General features: G+C 46.1%; 1 protein-coding gene across 5 annotated transcripts in view; it reads left to right on the top strand.

Annotated features, from left to right (window-relative positions):
* Positions 1-503: 503 nt before the first annotated feature.
* si:ch211-149e23.4 (nectin-3-like protein) overlaps positions 504-13,837 on the top strand; it is a 107,985-nt gene continuing 94,651 nt past the window's right edge. For 4 of the 5 annotated variants that reach the window (XM_090223574.1, XM_021587951.3, XM_021587952.3 and 1 more), the window contains exon 1: positions 516-701. In XM_090223574.1, coding sequence (XP_090079700.1) covers positions 608-701 — 94 coding nt within the window. In that variant the 5' untranslated portion in view covers positions 516-607. Of the gene's footprint in view, positions 702-13,837 lie in introns of all 5 variants that reach the window. The other variant, XM_090223579.1, reaches the window with a different exon arrangement.

Below are 13,837 nucleotides of genomic sequence, written 5' to 3'. Positions count from 1 at the left end.
AACGTTAAGTCCAAACCTGCTGTTTATTCTTCAAAGGGGCTGTAAACCATCCCAACACCGGTGTTTAGACTTAATTAACACTTTTTAAAGGATATTGACTCAGGTCTTGACCTCTATTCATGTCTGTCAGACAAGGAATCATTCTCAAAGTGATCACTGACATAGGATCGACTCCATTACACAACTGATAGAAATTAAATGCCCTAGGAATGTATCACCACAGAAATATGCCTAATTGTGAAATAATATTAGGGATATTCCTGAATGGAAAACTGATATAACATAATTTGCAGTGCACCATTTCAATTTAATGTACTCATTAGTCGATAATAGGGGGTTTAAGTCTAATAAGGCCCTATAAAGTCTTGACACATTAACTACTTAGCTATACACTGTACAATTAATGCATGTATTTACAAGTTGCATAAAAAAAGGAATTCGTTTACTGATAAAGGTGTGTGAGAGCCCCTGTCAGTCCCAAAAGTGGTACAGCTCATCTGCCCGGGCATTCGCTATAGAGAGGAGTTGCTAGAGAAGCAAGCAAGCAATCTGCGGTAGAACAGACGTAGAAGCGGAGCGAGGCCGAGAGAAAGTACACGGGGAGATCATGGCGAAAAGATTGCTACTCGATTATCACAAGAGTCTGCCGCTCAATGGACTTGAAGCTTCTACAGTTTTGCTTCTCATTTATGGGTTTACCTGTAAGTTATCAGTTTAATTTAATTTATCTATTTACGAATGTATTTTAGAATTCTGGATATTGAAGTTGTACTGTAGCTACTGTACGTGGTAAAGTAGCTGGCTATGCTAACGGGAATGCTAATTCTATGGTCCATAGAATGGGAGCGACCTGAGTGCGGTGCTGTGCTGTGCATACTCGCGAGTTAGCGGTTTTGTTGGGACGAATAGGTTTTTGGCCTGAATTGTCTCTGGTAAAATAGCTAATATTCCCTCAGATAGAGTATGAAACTAAGGCTAGTTAACGTTCTAGTATTCTTTCCATTAGGTACATTATTTCTAACAAATGCAATGAAGTTCACTTTTTCCCCGGCATCTTTCGAATCGAGATGTGCCATTGAAACTACATAAATGTTGCTTGAGATCTATTATGTGGCTTTGACCGTAACTAACGTTTCTTAGCTTGCTACAACAAAGGGAAACTATCTTATATAGTGTGCTAAAAACTTACTAGGTGTCAGACCATTTATTTTGTTGTGGGCTTTAATGGGTTTTGATGTTTCTATTCTTTCATGAGTGGAATGACAGACCAAGCAGTGATTTGAATAGCAACAAAGTTTTAAGAAAAATGTCTGAGAGAGAGAGAGAGGGATATTTCCCACTGAAGATTTAGCCACGGTATCATGTTTCATTGATATCGAGGTTGACAGTGATTTAGCAAATTATTGGAATCATGAAATCCTATATGACTTTTATCGATTTAACCTCACATTCATCTCCTAATAATACAGACTTTCATTTCTTAAGTCCCATGCCACCTGTCAGTGCATATGCAGATGCTTGAGGAAAATGAGGTAGTTCCACAACAAAGGTTGCAAAGTTTGAAAAATGTGTAAATAAATGGAATAGAACAGAACGTGTAAGGCAGAGGAGAGGCAAGCAGGGGAGAGAAGAGGAGCCCCTTAAGGCTGGGTGTGTGTAGTGGCAGGAGAAATGAAGACATTTCAGTGACTGAGAGAGGAACGAGGAAAAGCACTGCAGCCGCAGAGTCTGGAAGTATTGACCTGCAGTTGGGCTCCATTCCAGAGCACCTTCCAGTCTCGCTGTCACAAACAGAGCAGCTGGGGAGGGAGGCATACTATACCCCACTCTATGGATATGTCCCAGATTGCACACTATTCCATTTATAGTGCACTTCGTTGACCAGCGCCCATAGAGCTCTGATCAAAGATAATGCACAATATAGGGAATAGGGTGTAATTTGGGACAGAACCTATACTATACCCCATACTCATAGCAGGACACAACACATACTGTACTATTTTATTATAGTAAAAGATGAACCAGGGCAGATCATTAACCAGAGCAAATAACAGTAAATCACTGATCTGTATTATTGTTGTTGTAGTCTGAAGAAATCTGATATGACCCCGTTATAGCCGAGATTGGAAATAACTCCCCTTCCCCACACACACACACACACACACACACACACACACACACACACACACACACACCTGCATGTATGCCATCTTTCTCACTCTCTTTACGACCACATTATTTATGGGGTTCATAAATCTTGCCGGTCAGACAGTAGATGCTTAGGAGCTATATTTTTGTTGTAAAACATGATATAGTGTGTAGACTAGTGTTGGACAATGTGCTAGGGATTCTTCTATGGACTGTGGGGGATTTTAAGAAGGGCAGATTTGATTGAGATGGAGGGTAGGCGAAATTCCCTGAATGTGTCATTTTCAGTGCACCCAGTGTAGAAAGACTGATGTCGACTGAGGAGGGGAGGGGACAGTCACAGGCGTGGTTCCACCAAACTGTGAGGTCTGTAATTGAAGACCATAGTTTGGTGATTTCTTTTTTTCAGGGCTGTGTGGTTCCTTCACAATATAAATAAATAATGTAGTAATGGAGCCACCTAAATTACAGGCTCAAGATGAAAATAGATTTGAAAAAAAGAACAGGTCTAATGTACCATACTACAGCATCAGTTTGGCTTTTAGCTTGTTGTGACTTTGAAGTTGGAGGACATCACACTATCGAGCTCGCCAGTTTGTAGTCCTAAAAAACAGAAATGAGTTAGCATTTTCTAGCTCTGGTTCGTTGGCCATTAATGGGGAAAGAATGAGGTTCTGGGATAAATTAAAATAAGGTCCGAGGTTAACACAGGCTTAGGAGATCTTATACGTTTTTGTTCTATGTGATAATATCAGTCAGGTAACATGACCTTTATTAATTATGAAGCCTTTATGTGGATTTATGTGCTTGTTTTGATTACGTAAATGCTTCAAAATTCACAGTGATGTTAGCTGATGAAGATTATTTCATAGAACAACAAGTACTGTATAAGATATCCTAAGCGTGTGTTACCGAATACCTTATTTTAATTTTTTTACCAAAAACCCCACAACAACCCCATTAATTTCCCCATAGGCTTTGGCCAACGAGCCATGGCAGAGTTAGCCTCCGTTAGTGCCTACAAAAAGGCACCATTACTGATGTTCTGTATTAGTCTCTATGTTACTAATAAATGACCATTATTTTTCTTCCTCTTATTGGACAAAGTCTTCAGAGCCACCCAAACTATTTTGAAACAATTTCAATAAGTCTGCACACGACACATCAACTCTGGCCATGCTATATTTTGGAAAAGCAAGACATTATAATTGCTATTGGTAAGCTTAGCTAGGCTTCAAAAGAAGGTGTGTTTGGGATGCACATCTATGATGAGCAGCTGTTGTATCCCATCTGATCCTCTCTTAATCTCACTTGTGAGGCAGTAGCAAATTCGGTCTGAAATCACCCAGTCACATTAAAAGGCTCTTTTGAAGTAAGGCCCATCAGCAGATGACTGTTGTACTTTATTGTGGGAAGTGGCGGCTGACGGCTTGCTGTTTGGAGAGCAGGCTGGCTGTGTGGAGCAGGCTGGCTGTGTGGAGTAGGCTGGCTGTGTGTGGAGTAGGCTGGCTGTGTGGGGAGCAGGCTGGCTGTGTGGGGAGCAGGCTGACTGTGTGGGGAGCAGGCTGGCTGTGTGGGGAGCAGGCTGGCTGTGGCCACTGAGGCTACTGAGCTCCCACCCTCCACCCCTGACAGACTGTCAGAACAGAGGTAGCCATACTTCCCAAATGGCACCCTATTCCCTATAGTGCACTACTTTAGACCAGCCCTATGGGCACCATTTGGGACACAGTCGTAGCCATGCAGGCTGTACAGCAGCACCCTGGCAAGTACTAGAGTAGTAGTCCATTAGCGAATGTAACAGAGTGACCTCCAGCCCTGGCATCATGGGACGTCCGCTCGTGAACATGGCTCTACCGGTAAGCAATGTTGCTGCCTGTTAGGCTGTGACACAGCACTTCTTCCAGAGCTCTATTTTCCTTTTAGAAAGGAATCGGTATCCGTTTCAGTGACATGATGTTTGATTAATTTATTTCATAACATGCTGCTGTTTAATATAGTTTTAGGAAGTAGGCTATACTGTTCTGATTCGAAACACTGTTGTTCTGGAATGATCGAAATCAATCTGAATGCTTCAATCACTATAAAGTTGTAAAGATTCCATTAAACTAGTTGACCTACATCTTCATTTTGTGGTGTGCATTAGGCTATTTACACAGTAACGAGGCTAAGTTTTTAACTTACAATTCAACCATTAGGCTATTTCATGTAGGTCTTATTTACCTGTAGTTTCATGCAAAGTAACTAGGCAACATGATGGCACACGGGCAATCTACGTGTTGCCATTTCTTCTTTGAGTCTTCCATAGCTATAAGTGGGTGGCATAAATGGCTTCCAGATATTCGTCACAGTTAATGACCATACTGTGAATGAATAGAGGCAACCTTTAAAAACTATTTTGCCTACCGCTGTCAGGAATTTAGTTTTTCCACCTGGAGAGCAGATCACAGCACGCACCTGATGCAAATGGGGCATTGTGGTATAACAGTGAGGTATTAAAGAGTGGAGCAGGGTAGGCAGGATGTGCACAGTCAGCAGAGTCGTCCCTCTAGGAAAGGAGCTCATGTGTTATGGGAAACTAGTGCGGCTCCTTTTTCACCACTCACTCTACCTTTCACTCACTCAACTGCCAGTTGTAATGAACCCACACACATGCAGTTAACTCTGTCACGTATACCTTGGTACCTCCTGCAGACATGATCTGTTGATGTATGTGATTTAAGGAGATAGTGCTTTTTTTGATTTCCACATGCTAATAACCCTCACACTTATGACAAAGGCTAGCCTAAATGCCAAAAGTAAAAATACTTTTATTCTGGGATAAAAAGCTACACTTTTCAAACATCATAAGCACATCAGCTGGGAGACCATCAAAGTTCAATCAACAAAAAGTAAGCTAGCTTCTTCCTGATTTTCGCAAGTAATCAGCTCCTAGTGTTACGGTGCGTGAATGAGGACCCAAAAGCGAATCAACTTAAACAGAGCTTCTTTAATTACCAAACATAGGTAGGCTCAGATGGACCGGCAGATTCCGACAGGACAGGACAAGGTTACAGCAAACATGACGACAGTCTGGTTCAGGCATGAATGACACAAACAAACAAGAATCCGACAAGGACAGGAGCAGAAACAGAGAGAGATATAGGGACCTAATCAGAGGGAAAAAAGGGAACAGGTGGGGAACGGGGTGAATGGGTAGTTAGAGGAGACAAGGGACAGCTGGGGGAAAGCGGGGGAGAAAAGGTAACCTAACACGACCAGCAGAGGGAGACAGGGTGAAGGGAAAGGACAGAGACAAGACAACATGACAGTACATGACAGTACCCCCCCACTCACCGAGCGCCTCCTGGCGCACTCGAGGAGGAAACCTGGCGGCAACGGAGGAAATCATCAATCAGCGCACGGTCCAGCACGTCCCGAGAGGGAACCCAACTCCTCTCCTCAGGACCGTACCCCTCCCAGTCAACTAGGTACTGATGACCACGGCCCCGAGGACGCATGTCCAAGATCTTACGGACCCTGTAGATAGGTGCGCCCTCGACAAGGATGGGGGGGGGGGGGGGGAAGACGAGCGGGGGCGCGAAGAACGGGCTTAACACAGGAGACATGGAAGACCGGGTGGACGCGACGAAGATATCGCGGAAGAAGAAGTCGCACTGCGACAGGATTAATGACCTGAGAGATACGGAATGGACCAATGAACCGCGGGGTCAACTTGCGAGAAGCCGTCTTAAGGGGAAGGTTCTGAGTGGAGAGCCAAACTCTCTGACCGCGACAATACCTAGGGCTCTTAGTTCTACGCTTATTAGCAGCTCTCACAGTCTGCGCCCTATAACGGCAAAGTGCAGACCTGACCCTCTTCCAGGTGCGCTCGCAACGTTGGACAAAAGCCTGAGCGGAGGGGACGCTGGACTCGGCGAACTGAGATGAGAACAACGGAGGCTGGTACCCGAGGCTACTCTGAAAAGGAGATAGCCCGGTCGCAGACGAAGGAAGCGAGTTGTGGGCGTATTCTGCCCAGGGGAGCTGTTCTGACCAAGACGCAGGGTTGCGAAAAGAAAGACTGCGTAAGATGCGACCAATAGTCTGATTGGCCCGTTCTGCTTGACCGTTAGACTGGGGGTGAAAGCCGGAAGAGAGACTGACGGAAGCCCCAATCAAACGGCAAAACTCCCTCCAAAATTGAGACGTGAATTGCGGACCTCTGTCCGAAACGACGTCTGACGGAAGGCCATGAATTCTGAAAACATTCTCGATGATGATTTGTGCCGTCTCTTTAGCAGAAGGAAGCTTAGCAAGGGGAATGAAATGAGCCGCCTTAGAGAACCTATCGACAACCGTAAGAATAACAGTCTTCCCCGCTGACGAAGGCAGTCCGGTGACAAAATCTAAGGCGATGTGAGACCACGGTCGAGAGGGAATAGGAAGCGGCCTGAGACGGCCGGCAGGAGGAGAGTTACCGGACTTAGTCTGCGCGCAGACCGAACAAGCAGCCACGAAACGACGCGTGTCATGCTCCCGGGTGGGCCACCAGAAACGCTGGCGAATGGAAGCAAGCGTACCCCGAACGCCAGGGTGGCCGGCTAACTTGGCAGAGTGAGCCCACTGAAGAACGGCCAGACGAGTAGGAACGGGAACGAAAAGAAGGTTCCTAGGACAAGCGCGCGGCGACGGAGTTTGAGTGAGTGCTTGCTTTACCTGCCTCTCAATTCCCCAGACAGTCAACCCGACAACACGCCCCTCAGGGAGAATCCCCTCGGGGTCAGTGGAGGCTACTGAAGAACTGAAGAGACGAGACAAAGCATCAGGCTTGGTGTTCTTAGAGCCCGGACGATAAGAAATCACGAACTCGAAACGAGCGAAAAACAGCGCCCAACGCGCCTGACGCGCATTAAGTCGTTTGGCAGAACGGATGTACTCAAGGTTCCTATGGTCAGTCCAAACGACAAAAGGAACGGTCGCCCCCTCCAACCACTGTCGCCATTCGCCTAGGGCTAACCGGATGGCGAGCAGTTCGCGGTTACCCACATCATAGTTACGTTCCGACGGCGACAGGCGATGAGAAAAATACGCGCATGGGTGGACCTTGTCGTCAGAGAGGGAGCGCTGAGAAAGGATGGCTCCCACTCCCACCTCTGACGCGTCAACCTCGACAACGAACTGTCTAGAGACGTCAGGTGTAACAAGGATAGGAGCGGATGTAAAACGATTCTTGAGGAGATCAAAAGCTCCCTGGGCGGAAACGGACCACTTAAAGCACGTCTTGACAGAAGTAAGGGCTGTGAGAGGAGCTGCCACCTGACCGAAATTACGGATGAAACGACGATAGAAGTTCGCGAAGCCGAGAAAGCGCTGCAGCTCGACGCGTGACTTAGGGACGGGCCAATCAATGACAGCTTGGACCTTAGCGGGATCCATCTTAATGCCTTCAGCGGAAATAACAGAACCGAGAAATGTGACGGAGGAGGCATGAAAAGTGCACTTCTCAGCCTTCACAAAAAGACAATTCTCTAAAAGGCGCTGGAGGACACGTCGAACGTGCTGAACATGAATCTGGAGTGACGGTGAAAAAATCAGGATATCGTCAAGGTAAACGAAAACAAAGATGTTCAGCATGTCTCTCAGGACATCATTGACTAATGCCTGAAAGACAGCTGGAGCGTTAGCGAGGCCGAAAGGAAGAACCCGGTATTCAAAGTGCCCTAAAGGAGTGTTAAACGCCGTCTTCCACTCGTCCCCCTCCCTGATGCGCACGAGATGGTAAGCGTTACGAAGGTCCAACTTAGTGAAAAACCTGGCTCCCTGCAGGATCTCGAAGGCTGAAGACATAAGAGGAAGCGGATAACGATTCTTCACTGTTATGTCATTCAGCCCTCGATAATCTATGCAGGGGCGCAGAGACCCGTCCTTCTTCTTGACAAAAAAAAACCCCGCTCCGGCGGGAGAGGAGGAGGGGACTATGGTACCGGCGTCAAGAGCTACAGACAAATAATCTTCGAGAGCCTTACGTTCGGGAGCCGACAGAGAGTATAGTCTACCCCGGGGGGGGGTGGTTCCCGGAAGGAGATCAATACTACAATCATACGACCGGTGTGGAGGAAGAGAGGTGGCCCTGGACCGACTGAACACCGTGCGCAGATCGTGATATTCCTCCGGCACCCCTGTCAAATCACCAGGCTCCTCCTGTGAAGAAGAGACAGAGGAAACAGGAGGGATAGCAGACATTAAACATTTCACATGACAAGAGACGTTCCAGGAGAGGATAGAATTACTAGACCAATTAATGGAAGGATTATGACAAACTAGCCAGGGATGGCCCAAAACAACAGGTGTAAAAGGTGAACGAAAAATTAAAAAAGAAATGGTTTCACTATGATTACCAGAAACAGTGAGGGTTAAAGGTAGCGTCTCACGCTGAATCCTGGGGAGAGGACTACCATCCAGGGCGAACAAGGCCGTGGGCTCCTTTAACTGTCTGAGAGGAATGTCATGTTCCCGAGCCCAGGTCTCGTCCATAAAACAGCCCTCCGCCCCAGAGTCTATTAAGGCACTGCAGGAAGCTGACGAACCGGTCCAGCGTAGATGGACCGACAAGGTAGTGCAGGATCTTGAAGGAGAGACAGGAGTAGTAGCGCTCACCAGTAGCCCTCCGCTTACTGACGAGCTCTGGCCTTTTACTGGACATGAAGTGACAAAATGACCAGCGGAACCGCAATAGAGACAGAGGCGGTTGGTGATTCTCCGTTCCCTCTCCTCAGTCGAGATGCGGATACCTCCCAGCTGCATGGGCTCAGCACCCGAGCCGGCAGAGGAAGATGGTAGTGATGCGGAGAGGGAGGCGACGGAGAGCGCGAGCTCCTTTCCACGAGCTCGGTGACGAAGATCAACCCGTCGCTCAATGCGAATAGCGAGTTCAATCAAGGAATCCACGCTGGAAGGAACCTCCCGGGAGAGAATCTCATCCTTTACCTCTGCGCGGAAACCCTCCAGAAGACGAGCGAGCAAGGCCGGCTCGTTCCAGCCACTGGAGACAGCAAGAGTGCGAAACTCAATAGAGTAGTCTGTTATGGATCGATTGCCTTGACATAGGGAAGACAGGGCCCTGGAAGCCTCCTCCCCAAAAACAGATCGATCAAAAACCCGTATCATCTCCTCCTTAAAGTCTTGATACTGGTTAGTACACTCAGCCCTTGCCTCCCAGATTGCCGTGCCCCACTCACGAGCCCGTCCAATAAGGAGAGATATGACGTAGGCGACACGAGCAGTGCTCCTGGAGTAAGTGTTGGGCTGGAGAGAAAACACAATATCACACTGGGTGAGGAACGAGCGGCATTCAGTGGGCTCCCCAGAGTAACACGGCGGGTTATTGATTCTGGGCTCCGGAGATTCGAAAGCCCTGGAAGTGGCCGGTGGATCGAGGCGGAGATGGTGAACCTGTTCTGTGAGGTTGGAGACTTGGGTGGCCAGGGTCTCAACGGCATGTCGAGCAGCAGACAATTCCTGCTTGTGTCTGCCTAGCATCGCTCCCTGGATCTCGACGGCTGAGTGGAGAGGATCCGAAGTCGCTGGGTCCATTCTTGGTCGGATTCTTCTGTTACGGTGCGTGAATGAGGACCCAAAAGCGAATCAACTTAAACAGAGCTTCTTTAATTACCAAACATAGGTAGGCTCAGATGGACCGGCAGATTCCGACAGGACAGGACAAGGTTACAGCAAACATGACGACAGTCTGGTTCAGGCATGAATGACACAAACAAACAAGAATCCGACAAGGACAGGAGCAGAAACAGAGAGAGATATAGGGACCTAATCAGAGGGAAAAAAGGGAACAGGTGGGGAACGGGGTGAATGGGTAGTTAGAGGAGACAAGGGACAGCTGGGGGAAAGCGGGGGAGAAAAGGTAACCTAACACGACCAGCAGAGGGAGACAGGGTGAAGGGAAAGGACAGAGACAAGACAACATGACAGTACATGACACCTAGAGTGACAGTTAAGCGAATAAATGACAATTTGAATCATACTCATCTCCCCTATAGTCCTAGCTAAAACAAATCAAATAAAATGTTATTTGTCACATGCGCCAAATACAACAACCTTACTGTGAATTGCATAACTACAAGCCCTTTACCAACAATGCAGAATTGAAAAAACAAAGTGAGAAAATATTTTCTAAAATATTCATGAAATGTACTAAAATAAGAAAAATCTAAATAAGTAATACAATAAAATAACAATAACGAGGCTATATACAGGAGGTACTGGTACCGAGTCAATCTGCAGGCATAAAGGTTAGTCGAGGTAAATTGAGGTAATATGTAGATGTAGGTAGGGGTAAAGTGTCTATGTATAGATAATAAACAGTGAATAACAGCATTGTAAAAAAGGGGGTCAATGCAAATAGTCTCGGTACCCATTAGATGAACTGTTTAGCAGTCTAATGGCTTGGGGTTAGAAGCTGTTAAGGAGCCTTTTGGATCTAGACTTGGTGCTCTGGTACCACTTGCCGTGTGGTAGCAAAGAGAACAGTTTATGACTAGGATGGCTGGAGTCTTTGACAATTTTTAGGGCCTTCCACTGACATTGCCTGGTATAGAGGTCCTGGATGGCAGGAAGCTTGGCCCCAGTGATGTACTGGCTTAGCAATGATCTTTGTGGGCACTATGGTGTTGATTTCTGAGCTGCAGTCAATAAACAGCATTCTCACATAGGTGTTCCTTTTGTCCAGATGGGAAATGGTAGTATGGAGTGCAATGGAGATTGCGTCATCTGTGGTTCTGTTGGGGTGGTATGCAAATTGTAGTGGGTCTAGGGTTTCTGTAAAAGTAATGGGTCAGACTAAGCTCACAAGTAGTCCTAGGATAAAGCACTTAGTAACAGTGCCTCCATGATCAGCCTCAGTCCATGACCAGCCTTTTAAAGCACTTCATGGCTACAGACTTGGGTGCTAGAGGGCGATAATCATTTAGGCAGGTTACCTTGGCGTTCTTGGGCACAGAGACTATGGTGGTCTGCTTGAAACATGTAAGTATTACAGACTCGGTCAGGGAGAGGTTGAAAATGTCTGAAGCCACTTGCCAGTTGGACTTGCCAGTTGGAGTACGCACCCTGGTAATCCGTCTGGCCCTGCGGCCTTGTGAATGTTGACCTGTTTATAGGTCTTACTCACATCGGCTACGGAGAACGTGATCACATAGTCGTCAGAGCCAGTGCAGTAGGATTCAATCGTAGCCCCGTATTGACACTTCGCCTGTTTAAGGGTTCGTCGGAGGGCATAGTGGGATTTCTTATAAGCATCCAGATTAGTGTCCTGCTCCTTGAAAGCGGCAGCTCTAATCTTTAGCTCAGTGCAGATGTTGCATGTAATCATTGGCTTCTGGTTGGGATATGTACATATGGTCACTATGGAGACAAAGCCATCGATACACTTATTGATGAAGCCGGTGACTATGTGGTATACTCCTCAATGCCATTGGATGAATCCCAAAACATATTCCAGTCTGTGCTAGCAAAACAGATCTGTAGCTTAGCATCCGCATCATCAGACCACTTCCATATTGAGCGAGTCACTGGTACTTCTTGTTTTTGCTTGTAAGCAGGAATCAGGAGGATAGAATTATGGTCAGATTTGCCAAATGGAGGGTGAAGGAAAGCTTTGTGTGGAGTGAAGGTGGTCAAAAATGTTTTTGCTTTGGTTGCAAGAGTGACATGCTGATAGAAATGAGGTACAACGGATTTAAGTTTTCCTGCATTAAAATCTCCGCCCACTAGGAGTGCCGCTTCTTGGTGAGTATTCTCTTGTTTGCTTTTGGCCTTATACAGCTCTTTGAGTGCCTGTATCGGTTTGTGGTGGTAAATAGACAGCTACTAAAAATATAGATGAAAACTCTCTTGGTAATGGTGTGGTCTACAGCTTATCACGAGGTACTCTGGTGAGCAAAACCTTAAGACTTCCTTAACCTGTAGTGACGCCCAGCCCGTGAACGGGACCGGTATCATCATCTGACACTAATTAGCATAACGCAACGGACATAAATCTTCCTAGAAAATATTCCTATTCATGAAAATCACAAGTGAAATATATTGGAACACAGCTTAACCTTTTGTTAATCACCCTGTCATCTCAGATTTTCAAAATATGCTTTACAGCCAACGCTAGACAAGCATTTGTGTAAGTTTATCATAGCCTAGCATAGCATTATGCCTTGCTAGCAGCAGGCAAACTTGTCACGGAAATCAGAAAAGCAATCAAATTAAATCGTTTACCTTTGATGAACTTTGAATGTTTTCACTCACGAGACTCCTAGGTAGACAGCCAAAGTTCATTTTTTCCCAAAAGATTATTTTTGTAGGCGAAATAGCGCCGTTTGTTCTTCACGTTTGGCAGAGAAATCGCCCGGAAATTGCGGTCACCACAACGCCGAAAAATATTCCAAATTAGCTCCATAATAATCGACAGAAACATGGAAAACGTTGTTTAGAATCCATCCTCAAGGTGGTTTTCTAATATCTATTCGGTAATATATCAGTCGGGACAATTCGTTTTTCACTCTGACCGATTGGAGTAATGGCTACCTCTGTATTTTATGCGAGAATCTCTCTCGGAGCCCCCATGTGACCACTTACGCAATGAGCCTGCCTACGGCTATTCTTCAGAAAGAAATGTGTAAAACTACGTCACAATGCTGTAGACACCTTGGGGAATACGTAAAAAGCGTAAGCTCGTTGATGGTACATTCACAGCTGAATAGGGAGTCATTGGAACGCAGCGCTTTCAAAACCTGGGGCACTTCTGGATTGGATTTTTCTCAGGCTTTCGCCTGCAACATCAGTTCTGTTATACTCACAGACAATATCTTTACAGTTTTGGAAACGAGTGTTTTCTATCCAAAGCTGTCAATTATATGCATATCCTAGCATCTTTTCCTGACAAAATATCCCGTTTAAAACGGGAACGTTTTTTTTCCAAAAATGGAACACCAAGAGGTTAATATTATAGATTGCGCACCAGCTGTTGTTGACAAATAGACACAGACCACCACCCCTCGTCTTACCGGAGGTTGCTGTTCTGTCTTGCCGATGCACGAAACCCCCAGCCACCTGCATATTATCCATGTCCTCGTTCAGCCATGACTTGGTGAAACATAAGATATTACAGTTTTGAATGTCCCGTTGGTAGGATAGTCTCGAACGGAGCTCATCCAGTTTATTCTCCAGTGATTGCTTGTTCGCCAGTAGGATGGATGGTATAGGCGGATTATCCACTCACCAATGAATTCTCATCAAGCACCCAAATCTGTGCACCCTGTGTCGGTGTCTCTTCTTCATGCGTATGACGGGGATTTGAGCCTGGTGCGGGAGGAGCTGTAAATATTTCACCTCCGATTCATTAAAGAAAAAATATTTGTCCAGTCCAAGGTGAGTAATCGCTGATGCCTAGAAGCTCTTTTCGGTCATAGGAGATGGAGGCAGAAACATTATGTACAAAAAAAGTTACAAACAACGCGAAAAAAACACACAGAGTAGCAGGAGTCCGTACAATGGCAGCCATCCCTTTTGGCGCCATCTTATAGCTCACAGGTAGGTACTGGGGCTATGTGAATCAAACAAGGAGCTACTGTGTCCTCGTCCCTGTCACCAAGGACATTACACAAAAAGCTTGTTTGTTTGCAGCGTTCCTCTCTCTCTTTGT

This window comes from Oncorhynchus mykiss, chromosome 27 (assembly GCF_057628025.1).
Source record: "Oncorhynchus mykiss isolate SJ-2025 chromosome 27, ASM5762802v1, whole genome shotgun sequence".
Taxonomy (NCBI): Eukaryota; Metazoa; Chordata; class Actinopteri; order Salmoniformes; family Salmonidae; genus Oncorhynchus; species Oncorhynchus mykiss.
Note: the sequence above shows the minus strand (reverse complement) of the source record. Positions and strands in the feature narration are given on the sequence as shown.